This window comes from Arachis duranensis, chromosome 4 (assembly GCF_000817695.3).
Source record: "Arachis duranensis cultivar V14167 chromosome 4, aradu.V14167.gnm2.J7QH, whole genome shotgun sequence".
Taxonomy (NCBI): domain Eukaryota; kingdom Viridiplantae; phylum Streptophyta; class Magnoliopsida; order Fabales; family Fabaceae; genus Arachis; species Arachis duranensis.
The window spans coordinates 104,098,103-104,122,657 of NC_029775.3; the positions used below are offsets into that span (position 1 = coordinate 104,098,103).

Genomic DNA, 24,555 nt, shown 5'->3' on the forward strand with positions numbered 1-24,555 from the left:
TATTTTTTAAAACATTTTAAAAAAATCTAAAAAAAATCCATCTAGAAAAGGAGAAGCATTGATCCTCTAAGGACAACGTTTAGAAAGAAGGGTGACTGTCAATATGTCATTTGTGTTTTTTTGAAAAAATTAATTTGATCATTAAAAAAATAATTTGTTATCTTAAAAGAAAATTTAATCATTAAAATTTTTTTAAAAAGATTTTAGTAAAAACACAATTTAATCAATAAAAAAATAATTTGTTATAAAATATTTTGATAAACAAAATTTAATAAAAAAAATATTTTTTTTGAAAATTAAGTAAAGTTATCGTTAGCCAACATAAAAAATTTAAAATGAATTAAAGAGAAGATCTTTTAAAAGTTATAACAGTGAAGAATGTATATTTTACAAATAACAGAGAAAGAATATTATTTTAGCATCTCTTAAGAAAAAAGAGTGAACTTTTCTCTTAATTTTAATACACTCCACAATATAAAATGTTTTATGAAATTATTTAATTATATTTTTTTTAATGTTTAATTATTTTGTCGGTTTTATAATTTTATCGAATTTTTAAATAGATCTTTATACTTTCTTTTTTTTTAAATTTGATCTTATATTATATTAAATTTTGTAATTAGGTCTCAACCGTAACAAAAATATTAAAATTAATAGAATATTTTATTAAATAAAATAAATATATCTAACATTTAATTGAAGGACCTAAACAAAAAAAAGAGGAACATCAAATTAGTTGTTACATATATAATTAGTTGCTGAACAATCTAACAACACTATTAAATAATTAAATTTCTTTAGGATATAATAATTAAAATACTCTGTAATATTTAACATTTCCATTCTTTCAATTGAACCAGGGATTGCATTCGTGCAATATGATTGGTTGAGGATGAATACCTATCCTTTAACAAGCAGAATTTGATGTGGCTTTTTAAGTAGATTTTATTATTCAATAAAAGGTGAGTTCTATGGTGCCTTTTACTATGGTGCCTAAATTACCTAACTTACTTTTAAAGGTAAAATATAAAATGTTTAAAGTAAAAGGTAAAATATTTAAAATTTATTAAATATTATCTATTTGCCTTTTTAATAAGTTAGGCATAATATCAAAGATACCATAGCATTCACTATTAATTATACTTACATGCTCAATTTATTATACATTTTTATATTATTTGTTATACAATGTGTTATACAATGTGCTATAATATTTTATGTTTAAATTTTGTCTCAAAAATCGATCTAAATCGGACAGCGAATTCCCCTGACGGCACATATGGTGTGACGGGTTATCGGGTTAATCCCCAAACCCTGCTTCAGTTCTTCCTCTTTCCATCCCCAAGTTCTTCTTCTTCATCGCATCGCATCACAAATAAAGAATCTGAAGAAATGGATCCAATTATGCCGATTGTAGCACTGTCAGTGATCCTGGGAGCAATCATTGCATTCCTCTTCTTCAACACTTACTTCCGTAACCGCCAATCGGAGCTTCGATCCCTCGCCGATCCCAATATCAATCCCAAACCCCCCTCCTCTCATTCCAAACCCTCCCACCCACCTCCTTCCAAGAAAACCCACTCCAAATCCCACTCCCACTCCGATAAGGTCCCTTTTCCCCCTTTTTTTATTGATTAAAAATGATTTATTTTATGTAGTATGTATTCTTTCACTCTTTTCTAGTTCCTCTGGCATTGCATGCATTTCTTTAGTGATGTGAAAAAAATTATCCATTTCCCTCTCATGGATGTGTCTGCAATGATGTATTATTATGTCTTACACTTATTTTTTTGCAATGATGTTTGAATGTTTAATTATGGTTAAAGTTATTGAGCTAGTTTCAACTTGTACGGTTAAGTAGTTGTTAGTTGTAAGTTGCAACTAACTAAATTACAAATCAAATTAATGTTTAATATGTTTGAGAAAAATTGGGTTATGTTAGTGGTTGTATTTACTGTTTTGATCATTTGGGGTAGTGATTGAGATAGTTGAGTAATTTACTTGTTTAGAAATTATGGGGTCTGGATTTAAGTTTTTCTGTTTGTGTCACATTAGGATCAAACCAAGCGACATCATCCATTGGATTTGAACACCCTGAAAGGCCATGGTGATGCTGTTAATGGGTTATGCTTCTCCCCTGATGGGCAAAATCTGGCAACAGGTATTCGGATATTCTGTTTACATCTGTTTAGTTGTGCCAGTAGTTTACTACCTAGTTAAAGGAGATTTTCTCAACTCTCATGGATGCTCATACATGATCCTTGTTCAAGTTTAATTTTAGATTTAAAATTTCTGTAGCAAAAAAAATATGTTTTTTAGCTCTGTTTATATATGTACATTGTTCAAGTGAAGAGTCGTGAAGATAAATCTCAAAGCTTTCGTGGATATGATTTATGATTATGAAATGATTGATTAAAAAATCCAGTTCAACACTTTCTCTACAGAAGTTGACAAATAAATGCACATCCAAACCTCATTGTTGACTTATTTATTTATTTTGTCAAGTGTAACGAAATTATGAGCTGGGTAGCCATAAACCCACCTGCTTTTATCCCATAAGACCTTTGAAGTTGCGGACAAACTGCCCATGACACAAAGAATCTCCTAAAATTACATATTGCAACACATATTTTTGCCTCAATATTCACATACCTAGTTGTCACCTCGCATTTGCTGACATGTAGTTATAAATAATGCGTCACTGTTGTAGGCTACTTTCTTTCTAGTTAATATAACCTAGGATTGAAGGGGAGCCCTAGAGCAAAGATTGAGTTGATTCCGTGTGACCTCAAGGTCACGGGTTCAATCCTTGGAAACAACTACTAGTGTAATGGCTAGGCTGCGTACATTACACCCTTTGGGTACGACCGCTTCCCAGACCTTGTATTAATGCAGGATGCTTGTGCATTGGACTGCCTTAATATAATCTAGGATTCCTAACTGTTCTAATTTTTCTAATGATCAATTTTGTTTTATTTTTCTACTTTTTTGAGCTATTAAGCATAATATATGAACCTTTTTCTTATGTTCTTACAATATTTTATTGTTGCAAACAGCTTGTGCGGATGGAATAATAAGGATATTTAAGTTGGAGGATGCTTCAAGTAAAAGTTTCAAGTATGTGAATTTCAAAAATCTCTTCGTATGTTTACATGTCACCTTGATATTATTGATGCTCTATTTGCCTAATCTTTTTCTTCCCCTTTAACTCTTGTGCAGGTTTATGAGAATCAATTTGCCTGCTGGAGGTCATCCAATGGCTGTTGCATTTTCTGGTGATACATCCTCCATTGTTGTGGCATCTCATACACTCTCTGGTAGTTCATTATACATGTATGGGGAAGAGAAACCTAAAGCTTCTGAAAACAACACACAAACAAAGCTTCCTCTCCCCGAAATTAAGTGGGAACATCACAAAGTTCATGACAGAAGAGCTATAATAACTTTGTTTGGAGCCAAGGCAAGTTATGGAAGTGCCGATGGAAGTACAATTATTGCCTCATGTTCAGAAGGTATTTTTAGCGTAATGCCATGTTGGAATTATAGACAAAATGTTATGTCATACTTTATATATTGCTCTCATTTAATAGTATTCAGCAACTATAAAGGGAATGTCAATGTTAATTAAATATATCTTGTTGAGAAAGAATTGGGTTTTATGGTAAAAGGATTTATAATAGAATACGGGCTCCTATATGTCTTGCCTTTGCTTGTCTAAACGGCTGGACCTTTGTATATGACTGCAAACTGCTGTACAGCTTTCAGCTACCAGTACCACAAATGATCTTACGTTTCTATGATTCAAACAGACCATGTTTTATGCTTTTATTTATTATTCAAATGTATTTTGTTTTATTATGCCTTTATCTAGCTGAATGAAAATATCAACCCTATCTTTACACCAATATATACTGCTTGATGGTTGCTTTCTACAGTCTGTCCAAAATTTTAATTTCTGATGTAGGGACTGATATCATGCTTTGGCATGGAAGAACTGGGAAGAATCTGGGTCATGTCGATACTAATCAATTGAAAAATAACATGGCTGCTATATCACCCAATGGGCGTTTTATTGCGGCTGCAGCCTTTACTGCAGATGTTAAGGTAAATTCTGTGAGTTACAGAGTTTCTAATCTTTTTTTGTGTGTCTCACATGCATTTAACCAGCGTTATGCTATAGGAGGTAGGAGGTGGTAGCCTTTAAGTTTCCTCTTCTATTCCTGCACTAACTAGGGTTGAATTCCAGTTTTAGTCCTTATCCTAGCCCATGCAATGAGGCTGCACCCAGTAGTACTTAATATATTTGTGCTTTCCTTGAAAAGTATCCTGTTGTATTTATTTCAATTCAATTGAAAAAATTGATAATAAGCAACATGGAAAAGTTGCTACTTTCATTTTGATATTATATATATATATACAAAGTTTATGGTACGTGATAAACCTTGATCTGTGGAGCAGTTGGTAAACTGATTATTATATATCTTCTAGCATTTTAAGGCTTAGTTTGGTAAAACTTTTGCTTTTTAAAAGTAGCTTATGAAAGCTTTTTAAAAGCTGTAACACTTACGTTTGGTAAAATCAAATTAAAAATGGCTTTTAATAAGTACAAGCACCATAATTGTGTTTGGTAAAACAGCTTTTAAAAGTTGAAAAAATTATAATAAACATGTTTATAACAAAAAAATAATTTTTTTTTTTCAAATTCTTTAAAATTTTATATAATATTTTAAAATAAAATAATGTTAAAATAAAAAATTCATAATAAACATAACTATAATAAATAAATTCTTCTATTTTTTAACTTTAAAATTTTATATAAGTATCATAAAAATTTATGATTGGTTTTCATCAACCTCTTCCCGTTTCAAAGAACAGAAAAAAACAAACAAACATAATAGATCTACTGAAAAAATACAAAATTAACGCAAAAAAAATAATATAAATAGATAGAAGTTCATACCTAATATGTGATAGAGATGTATTTGTGTTGAAATTTGTGAAGATTAGGTTGAAAAATAAAAAATATATGAAGATTGTGTTAGATTTTATGAAGGTGTCTAATTATTTATTAGTGTTTATGTTTGTTAATGTTTCAATTTTGGGACCTAACAATTCTCTGTCGTGGCCAGTGAGTGAGAATGGAATTTATAGAGAAACTTGACATAGATAAAGGAATGAAAAAGATGGGAGTATGGAGATATTTTCAAGCAAGAGAATGAACAAAAAGTAGGAAATTACTTGGTGACATATAGTGAGTCAGTTGGTGGATGAGTGGGAGCAGGATGGAGGAAACAGAAACTGGATTTTGAAGCCAGTACTGATCCTTGTGACACAAGACATCATGCCTCAGGCTGTGCTTGGGGAAGTTTTGGGACAAAATAAAATATTGAAGTTTAATAGGAACTTTAATATCACTTTAGAATATGAAGCTTAAGTAATGCAAAGTATTGGAGTAGTGTAGTACTAGTATGCCAAGTGAAGCTGTTAAGTGATAATGATCAACATATTTTCTATGATCTACCATTTTTACCTGACATCTTTCTATAAATTTTTCTTTTGAAGAAGAATACTGGCAAGCCAAAATCAGTTAAATATGCTATGCATTGCTGTTCCACTTCTTAATTCTGTTTGTTCTTTGGAATTGACATAGATGGAGCTTTAATATTCTGAAATTTATCCAAGTGAGGTTATCACTTACAATTTAGTTCATACTTGATGTAAAGTCATCTACCAATTTGTTAGATGTACCAAGGAGCCTTTTAATGAACCATTAGCATAATAATGCATACCCTTTTGCTATATTTTCTGATTGAAAAAGATCAGAATTGTACTGCTTCCTTATCATTGGAATCGTTGATATCTTCTTTACTTGATTTTTTTACGACGTGTGGTAGGTCTGGGAGATTGTGTATGCAAAGGATGGATCTGCCAAAGAAGTTGCAAATGTTATGCAGCTCAAGGGGCATAAGGTATATTATATAGTTTCGGGTGATTTACTGATTTCACATTTATATCAAGCTCCCATTTATATCTGCTGGACAAAAAAAATTTAGATTATATATATCATTAGATGATTCATTTTTCCATTATCAAAGAGGTATATTATATGTTAATTTTCATATATTTTGATGGATTACTTTTATTTTGGATTTGGTATTCTCAATGATTTTGTTTATTCCTTTTGTGTCAGAGTGCAGTAACTTGGTTATGCTTTTCCCCAAACTCCGAGCAAATAATCACAGCATCAAAGGATGGATCAATGAGAATATGGAATATCAATGGTAAGCAAAATTTGAGAGTTGATTATTTTCCATGTGTCAAATTTGCTTTAGTTTTCCTAAAAGGGAAAAAGAAAAAAAAAAAAACAACTCAACTCAGTAACCTTTGCAAATAGTTTAAATGTTCAAGACAAAAATATGTCATGCTTTTATTAAACGAAAAATTCAAAGTAATACTTGGATAATAATATTCTATGGCTGATCGTAGGCATGTTTTCTTTTCTCTATGTTACTATTTGTTTTGGCTATTGTTTGAAAAGAGTGTATATTGTTTGATTGGCTACTGGTGTCCTTCCCTCTACTGTGAGTAGCATTCTTTTGGAAACTGTGCATTCTTTGATGTTTTATTGAATTATTCTCACCTAATATTTTTCCCTGTAACTTGAAGTTCGCTATCATCTCTCTGAGGATCCAAAGACACTAAAGGTGTTTCCAATTCCTCTTCATGATTCTGCTGGTACTACTTTGCACTATGACCGCCTTAGTATTTCGCCAGATGGAAAAATTTTGGCTGCAACCCATGGTTCGACATTGCAGTGGTTATGTGTTGAGACTGGAAAGGTTTTGGATACAGCTGATAAAGCCCATGATGGTATGCCCGTGTATCAAATTTTGGGATCTTCTATACTTGCAATTGAAAAATCTAGTAATTTTTTATTTTAATTTTTTCACTTCCAGGTGATATTACGTGCATTTCCTGGGCACCAAAAAGTATTCCAATGGGTAAAGCTGCTGATCTAACTCTTCATGTCTGATTTTTTAACATAGTTGATGTGACAAATTTTCAGCTAGATCTGTGTCTTGGTAGTTTATTGTCTAAGCAGTTTAGTTGACTACACAAAATTTCATTGGTATCTTTACAATGAATATTTTTTTGAAGTGTACCACAATACATTTTGTGTTTGCTTATTGTTATTGTCTGTCTGCATATGAAAAGCTGTACTTTGATAATTTTATTTATTCTTATTTTTTTGATATTGTTAGGAGGATCTCTTATCCTCTCATCCTGAAGCATTCATTTCTTCATTCTAATGATATTCTTCTTTTGTCTTGAAAAAACAGAAGTGTGTCTGCATGCCTTGCTTGTATGGTGTGCTTAACAAGCATGAATTTTCTTTGTTATCTGAAAATTTTGTTGCTCCTTTTCCAGGAAAAGAACAAGTCTTGGTGTTGGCAACAGCCAGCACCGACAAGAAAGTCAAGTTGTGGGCATCTCCATCACTCTCCTGAATATGACCGCTTTTCTAGTGCGCTAATCGCAATATTTTGGAGGCCCAAGCACCCACTGACGACTGATTTATATTAGTGAATGCTTAAAAAGTTCTCAGCTTTGATCTCTTCCTCTTTGGTTCTGTCACTTTACAAAATGATTAAAGCTGCATGGTTTGTACCACGGAAAATTGGAAGAAAAATGAAAGGATGAGCCAGAAATACATAAGCAGCAGAGTTCTGATAGACTTTGAACCTCACAAAATTTAATAGTACATATAGACAATGTTGCTGGTTTTGTTTCTAATGAGAATATAACATAGACAATGTTGGTTGCTAATGAGGCTGATGTCAGTGATGATAACATAAATGCGGGAATATTGTAAGAGTAAACGCTAAAACACGTAAGGAAACCGGTTTCAAACTTCATTTGGCACCATAATGATTATGGCAAGTCGAAATATGTAGTCGACTAATGTTAGATTGAAGATGACTTTTTAGGGCACTAAGCCTTTTAATGATAAGGGGTTATGAAGTCGCTTCAGAGAGCCTTAAAAAAAGGGGACAAAATTTACGCCCACCGTGGGGCTCGAACCCACGACCACAAGGTTAAGAGCCTTGCGCTCTACCAACTGAGCTAGACGGGCAATTATAATATTTAAAACCTCTTTTTTTGTATTTGTATGATTGTGTCTGTAAACAACTACCCAACCTATAAAGATAGGAAAATGTTAACCGTGCATTTCAAGCTGTGTTTAATATATAGTTATAGCAGAACTAAGATGTTGCTACGCATAAAGTATTTGCATTATATAAAAAGAGTGATTACTTTAAGTTGGGGGTGGCAAGTAGGGAAGTCCGTCTCGTTCCGCTAAAAGTCCGTCTTTTTGGTGGGCTGGTGGGTTGGCGGATTGGCGGGCTAAGCCGGCCAAATCTTCCTTTTTTTAAGTTTTTTATTTATTATTAAGTATTAAATAATATATATAATTTCACAACTATTTTAATAAATTTATAATTTCTAAAGATATAAAAAAAATTATGATATCTAAATTCACAAACATTAAAGTCTTTATAATTATAAATATGAAATAAATATAATCATAAACCAAATTTTTTGAAACAAAATAATAAAACTAATATTGTCCAAAATAAAATAAATATTGTCCAAAATATATAAAAACATATACAAGTTTAAAACATAATCAATCAAACGTAGAACATATTCCAAGATACTAAATTAGAACATCTTAAAAAAAATCTTAAGTCCGGCAGAAAAGTCCGCTAAAGCTCACGGTTTAAGCAGTGCGAGTTAGAGCGGACTTTTGATATGTAGCAGTCTCAATTTTTCAGTCTGTCCCGTCTTTTTTGACGGATTACGCAGGCCGGCCCAACAAGTTTAGTCCCGTTTGCCACCCCTACTTTAAGTATTTAAGACATTGTATCTTGAGAACATATAAAAGCATCATCACTAATGTGCATATTTTTATATTCTCCTTTGATTAAAAAATAAAAATAAAAAGGGCAAATCAGGATTTCTATTTTGTTTAATTAATTAATTAATAATTTGTTTGATATAGACATATAGTAGAAGCAATATTAAGAAGAGTAACCATATACATCCTTGTACGTATCCTCTTGAGTGACCCAGAAACAGCTTAGTCCACCTTTGGCATTTTGATCAAGTTCGTCCAATACTTCAGTGAAATTGACCAGTTATAAAAAAGTTCGTCCAAGTAAACGGTGAACTTGTGCAAATTTTATGAAATTTACCTGGCCAAGCGGCAAACTTCATTCTAAACTCAAGGTTCATCTATGTTTTTGGTGAAGTTGGCCCATGTAGCGATAAAAAATTCATCCTATAAATATTAGTGAGTGCAAATAGGCTGGCAATAGATAGGGTTTGAACTCTATCCTAATCCTACTCACGGATTGACAACTTTTTTAAAATTCTACCTTATCCTATTCGCGGGTTGAGAATTTCTCAACCCTAATCCTACCCACACTCTAAAATTCTAAACCCTATCCTACCCGATCCTACCTGCAGAAAAATAAAAAATTTTAAGCAAATATAAAATTCAACCATTCCAAATTTCATACATATTAATAAAATAGAAAATAAAAAATTAAGTTCAAACTAAAATTAAAAATAATAAAATCTTAAAGAAATCTAATATAAAATTACAAATAATATGATCATCAACTAGTTTAGTAGTTATTTCAAGTTTTTATAAGAAAAAAAATTGTGGGTTCAACACTCACTTTCTTCATTACATATATAACTTTTACATATATATTATATAATATATTAGGAGTGCGAGTAAGGTAGACAACCTTACTTGAACGAGTTAGTCCGGGTTGAGTACCCGCAGGTAAGGTATAGATTGCCAGCCCTAAATGTAAAGCTTCACTCATTACAAAAAATACATTCACCTCTCATTCTGCTTTTTCTTTCTTCTAATTCTTACCCTTTAAAATGTTTAGGATATCATTATCATAAATTTTTTATGATGGAAAAATAGTATTGATCAAAATAGATATGTTGTATTAGTTCTATTTGGTCAATTTTTGTATACATTTCGGTTAAAGTGAGATGTCTAATGATTTTAAAGAATTTTATAATGCACATCATTGATCAACACATAAAGAGAACGAAAAAGATTTATTATAGATATCCGACAGAAGTAGACAATACTTTTGTTCACAAAAATATTATCTTATTATTTATAGTGTGTATTTAATTATTTTTATTATTTTATTATTTTAGATGACATTTTTTATTGTTATTTTATTATATTATTATTATTCTAATAAATTTTTGTTTGACATAGGTATTACGTAATGATGAGGACATACGTCTAATCAGAATTGGTACAATCGTTTTTCAAATGTCCATCTGTTGAAGTTATTTATATTTTTGGTTGACCTATGTAGGGCTTCTTCGGATGTTGGTGATGACACCCCCTCAAGTGGGGTAACTAGAACAAATATTAAAAAGTTGATAATTGACTTAAACATTCTCCTTGAGGGTAGTCAAGGGAGGACGATCAAACCCTAAAAATTTTAATAATGAGATATTGCAAAGAAATTTTGAAAGCTATGAAGGTTATGCCATTAGAGACTCAATGACAGATCCATATAAAGTTAACCCTATATCTGATGGAGAAAAAGTAGAGATTGAACTTATGGATATATATGATGATGAGGAGGAAGAGATAAACTATTTTAGAGATTCACAATTTTTGCTGACACAACCTACTATTTTTCGATCATATGATCATCATACTCACTTTTTTACGTTGAATTTCAATACAATGAATAAAGATTGTTCTTTTGATAAAGGAGGTCCCGAGGATGATCCGACCAATGAGTTTGAGATTGGGCAATAGTTTGAAAATAAGTAAAAGGTTATTATGGCAGTCAAGATGTATAACGTTAGGAGGGCTCTAGAGTATAAGATATTTGAGAGTGACTATTTTAAGTATGTTGTATAGTGTACTAAATTTAGGTTGAGTTGTCAATGAAGCATACACAGTACTTATTGCAGTTAGACTCAAATGTGACAGCTCAACACATATTCACAATGGTCAAAGCAGATCCAACGATCAGATAAGAGTTCTACAAGAATCTGTTGAGAATTACTTTTGTTACAAAACATCGTATACAAAGATTTGGCTTGCAAATCAAAGTCATTGCCAAGATATATAGAGATTGGGAGGAATCATACAGTAAGCTTTCTAGGTGGTTATTCACAATGCAGATGTACTTACATCGTAAGATTCATTACATTGCCTTTAGTTATTTATGCTTAATTAAATATTGATATATTCTAACAATTATGGTGATTTAGGTTGGGTGTAACTTGTAACATAATCTTAGTGTGGTGATGATGATAGCGCCATGTTCCATCGGGTGTTCTAGATGTTTTCTCCTTGTGTAGAGGCTTTTATGCATTGCAAACAACTTATCTCCACTGATGGCATTCACTTATATGCTAAATACGGAGGCACTCTGCTTATGACTATCATCTAAGATGACAATTCAAATATATTGCATATTGCATTTGCTATGATCGAAAAAAATATAAAGGAGCTTTGGTCATTTTTTTGGTCTTATCTCAAGCAGCAAGTCACATATCAATCAAACATGTCTGAGAATAATTATATATTTGTTCAAGTATATTACAACTATTATGAACAAAGAGTTCAGAGTCTTGAGTTCAATTAATGCAGAGAAAATACTCGCTAGATAGGACGAAGGAGAGACAACGTGGAAGTGAGAGATGATGATAGACAATATTAAAGAAAGGTAGATTAATAGAAACAAATTAAAGAAAAAAAGGAGAGAAAATAATGGAAAAAGAGGAGGAGAAGAAAGAGAGAATAGTAGAAGTGAAATAGAAAAGTGAGTTTTTTATGGGATGTTGATATAGTTTTGACAATAGTAACCATGGTTGAAGGGATAGGATAAGATGATGGTAAGGTGGTACTTTAGTATGATGGGGAGAGGAGTAGAGAAAGACAGAAGAGTGTTCGACTATTGAAAAAATAATATATAAAAAAGGATAAAATTGGTAAAAAAATAATTTGATGTTGATGGTTAAAAAATTGATACTAAAAATAAAATTAAAATTTATTTTAAATGTTAAGAATAAAATTGAATCAAATTAAATATTAAAAATACTTTTAAAATTCTTTAAAATATACTCTACACAAACTAATATCTTATATTTTTTTAATGAGTACCTTATTCACACACCCACTGACATACGTTATAAAGTTTTTAAATTACAACCCAGTCTTAGCTGGAATTAAATCTAAGTATATCATTTTGAGAAGGGATAAGTATGGTTTTGGTCCCTAAAGTTGAGCGCCAGAATCGAAACCGTCCCTCATCTAATTTTTTATTTACAATCGTCCTTAATGTTGCATTTCTATTTAACATCGTCATTTCTATTTTTTTCGGACATAAATGCCCTTTCCATCATTAGGGTAGTTATCACAACAGTTTAATATAAAAAGGAAAAGCATTATAAATATATATCTAAACGGGATAAAAAAAGGGCAAAGTGGTTTGAATCTCCCACTGTTGCAGATACCACCGTCGCGGACCTCGTGGAGGGAGAACGCCATGGCTGCCGAAAGCTCAGTCTCATCTCGAAGAAAATCTTCCTCGCATGGTAGGTTGCTGCTTTGTTCCCATGGTGAAAGGCCGGTGCTGCGAACGTCGGGGACGAAGGAGAACTATTGTCGCAGATTCTGGGGCTGTGTTTACTATGAGGTTTGTTTTTTTCTTTTCGTCTGAATTGAGTTATTTTGGTTGAGGATTGGAGAGTGAAGACGATGATACTGTGTAGGTGCATGAAGGCTGCAACTTCTTTCGTTGGGCAGAGCCAGAGACAGAGGTGAAAAACCCAGAAATTGCAAGAATGAGGAGGAAAGTTGCCTCCCTGAAATCAAGAACGAAAGCGGCAGAGTGGAAGTTAATGGTGGTTGCTGTGTTAGGGTTTTTTGGGTGGGTTGGGTTCCTGTATTTACTGCTGTAGAATTTTTATATGTCTAGGCCTAAGTGTGTAATTCCATTGAACCTGGTATGAAAAGGGTGTTTGGGTATGATGCTGTTGTTGTTGGTAAATTGTGTTAGGAATGATTTTGTTGAATGTGTTCTGTTGAAATGTGTTTTGTTGGTAAAGTATTAGGTGACTTCCCTAAATGTGTTTTGTTGAAATGATTTTCAACATGTATAAATGATAATTATGTAAGCATGGTTGGTTGTTGAAATGTGAGTATAATTTCTGGTTGGCAAATACCTAGTTTCCATTACTAAATAATTCCATAACAATATCACAAACTTGAAACAAAGACAAGCTTAACTCAATATGGTAAATGTCATAGTAACATACATAATAAAAAGTGTTTCACATCCAGAGGTAATCACAATAGGGTTGGTTGGTCCAATCCAGCAATTAAGTACAACACATAGATGCTCATAGGCAAAATATCACCAACAAAAAGTAGCTAACAAGTCACACTGACCTTACCAGAAAGTTAACACAAACATAACTCAAAATAAGCCAACATGCACAAAATACAATCATGACAATATGATGCTAAGTTTTCCATTTTCCTAAAGCAATTCCCATTTCTTTGGAGGCAACTTTGCTATTAACTTCCGTTTCTTTGGAGAAATGTGAGGTGCTCCAGAAAGCCTGGCAGAGAAGTGACCAACAGGTTGGCTTGAAGATGTGGCAAGGGTAGGCTGAGATGAAGGAAGAGTTCTGGTGGTTGACTGTGATGAGGATGAAAGAGGTGCTGAACTTGCTGGGCTGGCAACCTTGTTGGGCTGTGGATCATGTTGGATTGAGCAGTTGGGCTTAGTAGCTCCCTTAGGCCTGCCTCTAGGCCTTTTTGGCTGTGCTGCATTGTTGGATTGGGCTGAAGATGGTGGTTGTGTTGCTGAAACAGCTTTCCTCTTGACAGATAGCTTGGGAATGGGCTGGGAAGAGGCAGTCTTCCTTCCTCCCTTGGTAGCTAGAGGGTTTGATTTGGTGCTTCCCTTCTGCTGCTTTCCTTTGTTCTTTGACTGCTGGGCCACACAAACATATACAAATTTACCATAACAATATTATGTTTATGACAGACCAAAGAATAGAAGGAACATAAATAAAAAATCATACCAAGTCCTCAATAGGTTTAGGGCATCTGCTTTTGTTGTGTCCAACAGATCCACATATAGAGCACATTTGTTTCTCTTCCTTCCTTGATAAGTGAGTGCGGCTTCTCTGTTCTTCATCTCCAGCAGCTGCTCTCCTCTTTTTCACTGTCCTGTGACTAGGCCTTCGATAGGGGAGAGGCATAACATCAGGATGTGCTGTTCTCTCCCACAGATCTACTCTATTTAAGGGCTGTATGATTGACTCATAGCACCTCATGTATGCTTCTTTCTTATAACAGCCATCCACAAAAGGTTCTAATTCAAGTCCTTTGAACTTGATGCAACTAACAGCATGAACACAAGGTATGCTATTCATCTGCCACATTCTACATGAACTTTCATAGGAGCCTAAGTCTACAGCAAACTTGTCTAAACCATTCACAACTTCATACTTCTGAGCTGCAGACCAGTATGGCTGCCACTCCCCAGCTGACCTAGATCTCTTCTGCAACCTGAATCTAATCCTAGGTAAGATTGTCCTTGAATAATTATGTGCAAGTTCCCTATTTTCTGCCCACCTAGTCATTAGTTTAACCCTGATCTCCTCTAACATCGAAACTATAGGCTTTTCTCTAGCATCAACTATGGCAGAATTAAAGCTCTCAGACATGTTATTAACCAGTGTATCTACTTTGGAGTTATAGATGAACCTAGATCTAGACCAATACCTAAGAGGGATAGCATTTAGGTACCTATAGGCTTCCTGATTCACAGCTTTCAACTCGGCCATGTGCCTCTCCCAATCCTTCCAGTGAGTCGCCTTAGCACACTTCCACATCAGTTTCTTCAATTGTAACCCTGAAAATCTTTTCCTAAAGTTGCTGTACAAGTGTCTCACACAGAACCGATTGTCCACTCCTGGTATAACCTCATCATATGCTGGCAACAAACCTTGCACTCATGAAATCAAGGAGCTTGTAGTTAGGGAGAATTGAGTTGTTATAATTCATGTTGTAAATGAAGTGAAGTATGCTTACTTTCTGTTGGTCAAACATGAAGGTAGATCTTCCCATATTCTCAAGCCCAACATCAGATGCAAGATGACTTAGAAACCAAGTCCATGAGTCCTTTGTCTCGGCCTCCACAACCGCATATGCAATCGGCAGCATTTGATCATTCGGATCCCAACCAATTGCAGTGAGCAATCGTCCTCCCTGGGGTGTCTTCAAAAAGCAGCCATCTAGACCAATGAAGGACCTGCAATGCTGGAAGCTCTGCTTGCATGCTTTCAAGCACACATAGATCCTCTGAAAGATGCAATAATTGGTCATGGATGATGCTGGTGCTTCATTATCAAGATTTGGAGACCTCTGCACTTGTATGCGAATAGAGGATCCTGGATATGCCCTCATGAGCTCCTGTCCATAGTCATAAATCCTTTTATATTGCTCTTGGAAGGTTCCCCGAATTTCATCCTGTGCAATCTGCTTCGTCTTACTTGCCAATGACTTAGTGACAGTCAAGTTCCACTTTTTTGTGCCTTTGAAACCAAATCCCTTATCTTCACCTTGGGATTTGCTTCAACCTTCTTCTTAAACGCCTTGCCGAGCCATTTCAAGTGTAAAATTCCCACCCTGTGTGTTTGTGTACATGTGTGAGTCAAGTTCATGCTGCGTAGCTGCCAAGTTTCCTCATCTCTGATTTTTGCAGCATACACCCAAAAAGGACAATCATCGGAACAAACAGCCCTAACCCTCTTCAAATCACACTTCCTTAACCTGATTGCCCTTGCGGTATGCACAGCATAAGCAGTCACAGTGTACTTGAACTCCTCCCGAGATGCATACACTGTGCCAACTTCCCATTTGTATTCATTCATATATTTTTGAGCCTTGTGAACTGGAAACCTCACACCCTGATGCTCTGAATTAGACCCTTTAGCCCCAACCTCGTGATCGAAATCTAAGTCATCACTGTTTCCTCCCTCATCATCTTCAAAGTCCTCATTTGCTACAGCATTCTTTTTTACATCCATGCGTTTTTTACTCATGACATTCACATCTTGAAACCCACTTACCTCAGGATCAAGGTCATCATCACTATCAGTAAAGTGCAGATCATCTTCACTGTCGTTCTCTTCTCCAGATGGTTTATACTCTGAATCGAGACTGTCACTGTCACTAGAATTACCATACTCAACTTCATTGTTGTCCTCTGCCCCAAAGTCAGCAGCAACTGGTTTAGATTGGTTTCGCCCCTCATCTACTCCACCATACGAAACCAGCTCTTGCCCCTCACTAATGTCACCCATCCCATCTTTCTCCCCAACATCAATATAGCTAGCAGCAGGAAACACCTCTTCTTCTTCAACCTTGTGGACAACATACAACTCTACAAAGTCTCTCAACTCTACTATTCTACAAATGGCAATGGAATCTGCATCACTTTTAAACAATTTCATATTTTTCTCCATGTCTTCATGTGTTGGATCCTTGAACCACAACGATAGGATTTTCTCCTCCACGTAACCAAATTACTTTAGCTTAGTATAGGCTTTAAATACAGACCACCGATCACCATCAATCTCTTCTATCATTGTTGTTTCTCCTCCCATATACTGTAATGGACCGTTCTTATAAGTAAACCATCCTCCATGGTAGACCTTCACTTTAAAATAACCCATTGTCTTCTACAACACCCTGAATCAGAATACAACAACACAAAGAAATTAATTTAAAAGATGAAACACACAGACCTTCCTATTTCATAGCGATGCTAATCCCTAGTCTCCACACACATGGCCTCATTTCAACCATAAACAGACCACCAAAACCTAAACCATCTAACTGGAAACTAACCACTGCAAGGAGAGCTACCATAGTCAAAAGAAGGAGGAAAATCATACCTACGCAAACCCTATCAGTTCTGCTTGAGCGACTCTTCACGTCCCTTCCTTCTAGTTGCTCGATCTCGCCTCCTCTCTTCAGTTTCAGTCCATCAACATCTTCGGTCCTTTCCGATTCTAGGTTAGGGCACAATGTAATCGGTTTGGTTTACGAAGCGTTGTGAATAAAGGGTGTTGTAATAAACGTTCAGGGTTTTCATCCAATTGAAGACATCAAGTGTTTCGCGCGAAACACTAACGTTGAAAAGGGTAGATTCGTCATTAAAATTTTTTTTATTAGAAAGGACAATGTTAAATAGAAATGCAACATTAAGGACAATTGTAAATAAAAAATTAGATGAGGGACGGTTTCGATTCTGGTGCTTAACTTTAGGGACCAAAACCATATTTACCCCTTTTGAGAATAATCAATTTATCATTTGATCTAGGCCAAAATTGCAAACTATTTTACTTAGATATGAATTTCAGTTTTAGTTATTAAGATTGTCAAATGCGTCACTCCAATCAATTTAGGCCCAACCTGAAGTATAAAATATTAAATTCAAGATGTAAATTAAAATAATTCTAAGTAAAAAAAAAATCCATTAAAACATACTATTTAGTATTTACATGGAATTAATTTCTCGCGATCTATCAAGGAACATTTCACTAAATTATTGTGCTTATCATTATATTTGTGGTTTGTGAAATCCAAATCAAATTTATTGGTTCAACCAAACATCTAGTTCAATTCATTAGTTAGATCAAATGTGCAAATAATTCGGTCAAAATTTTGTTATACTTCAAATTAAAGCTTCAAACTTAGTTCCCTTACATTATAAGTTTTAGACGTGCCTTTTATTATCATTTTACATTGAGTAAATACCCAATTCAATTCCTATCAATTTTTTTGAAGGACAAGGCAATCCTTATCCAAAAAAAGTACGTCTTAACCCCTATCCCCGTATACAGTTAGACATGACGGCCCTTCCATAGGTTCCACCGTTAAAAGCAAACCATCAGGTGTTCATTAAGTGCCAAGTTGGCAAGTAAAGAATGGACAGAGTCAATCTATCAATTTCTCTCAAACAAAAACGTCGTCATTTTAATTAGAATTGGAACGGTTCGTTAAGTGCATGATGTGAGTTTCCATTTAACCCCGCATTGCCTTTTTCCTAATTACAGAATACCCAAGAATCTTTTTCTCTTCTCTCTAAAGAAGACAAACCCACAATGTTCTACTTGGTTGTAGAGCTGAGTTCATACTGTTGCTGACAAAGCTCCAGGTGATGCTTCAGACGGCATCACTAACGAATTGCCTGACGATATTGACAGAATTTTCTGGTGCAAGCTTTCGAGGTAAGTAATGGATTCTTCAACTACAAAATTAGTGAGATTGTGTATTGTTTAATTCGTTTTGGGGAGTTAGAGTGTTAGCATCTTTTTTTTTTGAATTGATGTTACACTGCACTGAAAGAGTTTGGTTTATAATTCAACGTTGCTAATTTTGGGTTTAGTTTGAATGCTTTAGGGATTATCATGCATAATTATGAGTTTGGCTTTTTTTTTCATATGTGCATTACTTTACTGCTGAACTATTATTAGTTGTGGTTTGACAATATAGTTAAAATCACAATTATTTATTTAGAGATTGTAATGTAAAATATTAATTACTTTATTTATCTCAGATAGATAATTTTATGATTGTTCCTGTATTTCATTATGGAGGGAGTTTTAAGAGAAATTCAAAGAGAATATTATATAGCAAGAGGTGTTTTAGTAGAGACTAGCTGCAGCAACTTCAGAAACTGTAACAAGGCTTTTTAAGTTCACCCCACTCTAAGGATCATGCCTTCCAATAAGAATTTAGTTGATCTAGTTTTACAAGTTTGGTACTAGAAAAAATATATAGATATTTTGGGTGTTAGCTTGTTTTTAAGAGTGTCTATTTTGGTTATCAAATTACAAGACTGACACAATATTTTATTACTCACTTGAACAACTATGATGATTAGGGATCTTATGGTGACTGCTTTTGTGATTATATAATTAGGTGTTAAGACATGTAACATGTGATATAATGGTTTGAATACTCTTTTGGGTAACTCTATTGGTAAGGGCAGTTATGCTTCCCTTATTTTGTTATTGTAGTATTATGTGTTAAGTTTCAATAGATAGTTTCTTATTTTGTTATCTTGCATTTGTCTTATTTCATTACAAAATTATGTATACTACTGCATTCTTTAAAATAGAATAAACTTTCGTATAAAAACAAAAGCAGATTAATTATATTTATATCCATGCATAAAAAATGAATGATAGCAACAAATGTCATTGCCTAAACAACTTAGCAACTATGATCACAATGTTTCACAATATTCCAAAAGCAACATATGATCTCTCTAAAGTCTAAATTACATCCAATATTAGTGCACCTAATTTAACTATAATTTAGTCTAGATTTCTTTAAATAAATTTTTAAGTTAACTAATGTTTCCTCTAGTTACTTAACTTTGTTGTCAATTTTAGGAGAATGGCCTTCCTTATGATTCGGATTCTACTTCATACCCCCAAACAAGAGTATTTGTAGCATTCTTATTGAATGATACAACATAATCATCAAACCAACAAAAGTACTTGCAATTAGGTGTTGGAGTCTACAAAAGGATATTCTTTTATAAGAATCTAATAGAAAACAAAGTGAACATAATTTTAATTGTTAATAAACCTACCTTGAAGTATGAGCATCTAAAGAATAATCTGTTTGGGTTCATATCAATTTTTGACATGAACAAAATTGCATGAATTCCACAATTACACTCTCGAGTAACCCACTTCTTCTTCCACCTTGATTCCACACTCCCACTAACATTCAAACTCCAACCTAATTCATTTTCATCTCTCCCACTTCACCGATTTGGCGTCAACCACATTCTTCACTCTCAACCATGTCATTCTAGGGTTTACAGTCCAAGAGAGTGACATTTTCAGAGCTAATAGTGAAGAGTCACAGCATTTAAACCTCCCCTACCACCCATATGACGACATTTTTGCTTGAGAGAAAGAGACAGATCGACTCCTGTCCATTCTTTACTTGCCAACTTGACACTTAACGGACACTTGATAGCTAGTTCATTTTTGTTAAATGATATGTAGACTAATTTCATTTGTTTTTAACGCTGAAACCTAAGGAAAGGCCGCCATGTCTAATAGCATACAGGGACAAGGGCCGAAACATACCTTTTTTGGAAGGATCATCTTGTCCTTAAAAAAAAAAAAAGATAAAAACTAGGTTAGGTATTTACTCTTTTACATCTCTTGGTATGTTATAATTCCCAAATTTTAAACTATAAAATATATACTACTTACTAAAATGATTTAAGGTTTAATTTATTTATATAAACTATTTGATTAATAACTAAATATCTCAATTGAAGATGCAATTTCGATTTTAGTTATTAAGACGACCAAATGAGCTATTCCGACCTATTTAATTCCAATTTGTTTGATTCTCATTTTAGCGAGCCTAAACTTTCTTAGCCAAAATCCATTTGTGAAATTAACCAAGTTATCCTATTTATTTTATTTTTTATTAAAAAAATATATAATTCTTCAAATTAGAGACATTTCAATACTAATTTTATTGAAAAAAAAAACATATAGTTTCAAAAGGTATTTTTTACTTTTTAATTATAATTTATTATTTTGCATCACTGGTTTACATTATCAAAATAGGCTATTTTTTTAAATATTAGAATAATTTTGATATTTTTAAAAATATTGAACGATTTCGTATTTTATATACATGTGTAAGAATCCGACATAAATAGAATTTGATAATGTCAAATTATAATTTATTAAATTTTTAATTTTAAAAAATACAAAACGATAACACTGTGTTGTATACAAATTAATTTTTAATTTCACTAAGTATTATGAGAATTCCGTATTGTATAAAAATTATTTTTTTATTAATAAAAGCAATTTCACAGTCACAAATCGTATGCTGTATATTTCACTTCACTATTTTTAGATTGGTGTGTTTTCTCATCTTAATTATGAGAAAAATATTAAATGATTAATAAAATTTATTGTTTTTAGTTAGTAATTAATTATTAATATTTAAAATATAGATATTTTTATCTAAATTAATTAAATATAATAATTACAAAAGTACGTAAAATATAGAATACTTACTTTTATCTATAATTGCTCATTTTTGTAGTACAGTAGAATAAATTATATTACATAACTATTCTGGGTATATTATATTCTAGATGTGAAAGAACCACGTCAATCATATCCTAGGTGCTATTGGAATACGACGAAAGTTCGGTAACTAGATACTGTATATTTGGGATACGTACATTGCAGTGACACAGTATCCGAGATACATGAAAATGCTATAAAAAGAGAATGTAGCCCAGATCTATTTGCTTCATTTGACATTTCTGAGTTTTTGAAAGTTTCAAAACATTCATGGTTAGACGAGAAAGTTACATCCGATTGAACAATATTAACAGATTGAATGCAACTTGGCATATGGTTTGAGCAATAGATTTTGAGGTTAATTTTTATGTCTATTATTTTTAATATTTAGTTATTTAATATATTTAAATTTATTTAATTTTTAATTGATACCACCTTTATATGTTAATTAGATGTTTAGTATTTACTTGGGTGAGACTTGTTAAAAGAATAAAATATTAGAATTTGATTAGGTATTTATGAAATAATTTTTATTTGTCATGTTAGTTTATTATAAAATAATTATATTTTTTATTTGTTATTCTTAATTAAAGAATATATTATCTTATGAATTAAATCAATTAATGAGTCATGCTTAAATTTAATTAAGTATATATGACTTACATTTTATCTATCGTGTTAGTTTATTATAAAAAAATTATATTTTGTATTTATTATTTTTAATTAAATAATATATTATCATATGAATTAAATCAGTTAATGAGTCATGTTTAAATTTAGTTAAATGATATTATATTATTTAGTAAATAATATATTCTCTTATGTGTATATACATTAAATTATTTAATGGGTCATGCTTAAAATTAATTATTTTATATTCATAATTATTTTATTATAAAACAATAATACAATAAACAATTAGTTTAAGAATAGTTACATAAGAATCTCTTAGCACGTCGTGTGACTTTGGAGATCTCGCCGTCTGAAGTTCTACTACCTTATATTAGGGAGGCTGGTTTTGGACATGCAGTAGAGCTAAGGGATTTCATCTTCGATAATATTTTACTCTCTTTATTTGTGGAGCGGTGGAGACCAGAGACACATACTTCCCACCTTCCGTGGGGCAAGGTCACCATTACACTCTAGGATGTGGCATACCATACTAGGTTGCGCACAGATGGTGACCCGATAAGCAGCTGCACTAGAAATTTTCAGAAATTTCATGGGCACCCCACGTGGTAGTGGGTTACGGATTTGCTTGGTGATAGGCCTCCTCTCCAGCCTGATGACAAGAAGCAGAATTTCGGATTGAAGATGACTTAACTTAGGAACAGAGTGTTCCACATTCCAGCAGGAGCTTATGCAACTGCTCTCCGTCAGTATGCCAGATGTTATTTACATATGTTGATCAGGGAATACTTGTTTACAGACAAGTTACACAATCTTGTCCCCTTCCTATGGCTGTTGCTACTGACGGGCTTTGATAGTTGCAGACGTTTGTCATGGGTCCTTGCCTTGTATGACCTACCTAACGACAAAGTCCGCACCTCTTCTCAAACCTCTTAACCTTGTCCATCTCATTACGCAGTTGTGTTGATTTTGGTTGTCCTTTTGCTTCCTATACATAGAGAGATTTGGCTTCAACCTTGCACCATACCACGAGGTCCACATATTCTTGTCTGGTATAGGAGAAAACTTCATCTCATAAACTTTGAAAACTTAAGCCAATCGATACACTGGATCAACGAATGCACCTCACTCGATGCTTGCTGTAGACCATGCAGCTAAAACATGACGACACAGATAGTATAGGGCTTGAAAAACTCCACGGTCGCACTGTTGCATGTTAAGCCTAACACGATATGAATTCTGGCTCCATCCCTCTAGGGCTCTGTTTCCTCTACACTAAAACCTGAAGCCCTTCGATCATAGTGAGTGACCCTCATCTTAGGTAGTGACTCTTTGTTCTTCTCTATTGCTGCTAGTAGTTATTGTGAGAATACCTGACTAGAATTCAATTGAGCTTGCGCCTCACGACCCTTGTGCACAAACAGTTGTTGCAGTCGCTCATAAGTTGCCCTCACAATAGCAACCACAGGAAGATTCCTCATTTCCTTTAGAACAGTGTTGATGCACTCAGAGAGATTCATGGTCATATGACCAAACCGACAATCCTCATCATAGTGCTGGAGCCAAAGTGCCTTCCTAAACCGTAATGTCCAATCAAGAATATCCCTTGATAATCCCCTTAAGGTATCTAAATACCAATCGCATCCTTCCTTACTGGGACTATAAGCTGCATTTATAAGATGTCGCTTTTTCTCTACAAATTTGAACTGGGTATTGAAGTTAGAAGCCATATGACATATGCAATAAGCATGATGAGTTGTAGAAGGGTGCCATCCACTATTGGCCGCATTGAGAGCAGCGTGAATGGCTTGAGATCTATTAGATATGATAAGTATGCTATGCTGCAGAGTCATGTGCTACCTCAGATTTATCAGAAAAAAGATCACGACTCAATAGACTCGGACTCCACTAGTACAAAGGTGACGGAAAGAATGTTCTTGTTTTCATCTTGGGCAACAACAATTAGTAGTACACTCTCGTATTTCCCGTACAAATGCGTCCCGTCGACCAAAACAAATGGCTTGTAGTGCTTAAAAGCTTCGATACATGGCGAGAAGGCCCAAAAACCTTATAAAGCTGGCTAAAATCTCTGTCAATCGTGTTTCCATTGTAGTGTGGAACTGCAACACAATTATGTATGGTACCAGGAAGGCAGTTGGACAAAGCTTGTAAAAGTCTGAGAATCTTGTTGTACGACTTTTCTCAATCGCTATAAATCTGAGCAATCATCTTTTACTTTGTCATCCACACCTTTCGATATGATGTCTTGAAATTATAATTCTATTGCACTGCACTTTGCAATACTGAGATGGATATAGATGGATCCGTATGTATAATTAGTAGGATAATAGTGCGAGTTAAACTGCCATCCAATTGAGGGTGATATTGAGACATAGTTGGCGCCAAATAGGTATGTGCCCCCTCTCCCCCCTCGAACCTCCGCACCTCCTTACAAGCGAACTCATAAATCTAAACATCTAACGTATAAATTGTATGTTAATTTAATTCTATAAACTGTTAAATGCAATACTTATCAATAGTACAGGTTCTGTTGATTGCTACATGAAGACTCCATGGACACCCAGCGAGGATTGCTTGCATCGACAGTGGTCTTTCAGCCTATCTGAGTCCAATATCCTATACTCGACGTTTCTTCGAGTGTTGTAATTCTTCACTGCCAACAGAATAGCATCT

The 24,555-nt window shown here is 33.7% G+C and overlaps 1 protein-coding gene and 1 non-coding gene across 2 annotated transcripts; one reads left to right on the forward strand and one right to left on the reverse strand.

The window, feature by feature from the left end:
• The first annotated feature begins 1,242 nt into the window (after window positions 1-1,242).
• Window positions 1,243-7,827, forward strand: LOC107485425 (uncharacterized). Its single transcript, XM_016105958.3, has 10 exons — window positions 1,243-1,608; window positions 2,056-2,161; window positions 3,057-3,117; window positions 3,220-3,512; window positions 3,965-4,104; window positions 5,895-5,969; window positions 6,191-6,281; window positions 6,667-6,870; window positions 6,957-7,001; window positions 7,429-7,827. The coding sequence occupies exons 1-10, from the start codon at window positions 1,393-1,395 to the stop codon at window positions 7,506-7,508; spliced, it is 1,311 nt and encodes a 436-aa protein (XP_015961444.1). The 5' UTR covers window positions 1,243-1,392; the 3' UTR covers window positions 7,509-7,827.
• Window positions 7,828-8,061: 234 nt separating this feature from the next.
• On the reverse strand, window positions 8,062-8,134 carry TRNAK-CUU (transfer RNA lysine (anticodon CUU)). Its single transcript has one exon. It is a non-coding gene; the product is annotated as a tRNA-Lys (tRNA).
• Window positions 8,135-24,555: the final 16,421 nt, after the last annotated feature.

Bases quoted from the DNA above. Each gene is read 5' to 3' on its own strand.
- LOC107485425 (XM_016105958.3), top strand. From the start codon at position 1,393: ATGGATCCAATTATGCCGATTGTAGCACTGTCAGTGATCCTGGGAGCA. The intron at 3,513-3,964 runs GTATTTTTAGCG...TTTCTGATGTAG, and splicing joins TATTGCCTCATGTTCAGAAG to GGACTGATATCATGCTTTGG. The intron at 6,282-6,666 runs GTAAGCAAAATT...TGTAACTTGAAG, and splicing joins GAGAATATGGAATATCAATG to TTCGCTATCATCTCTCTGAG.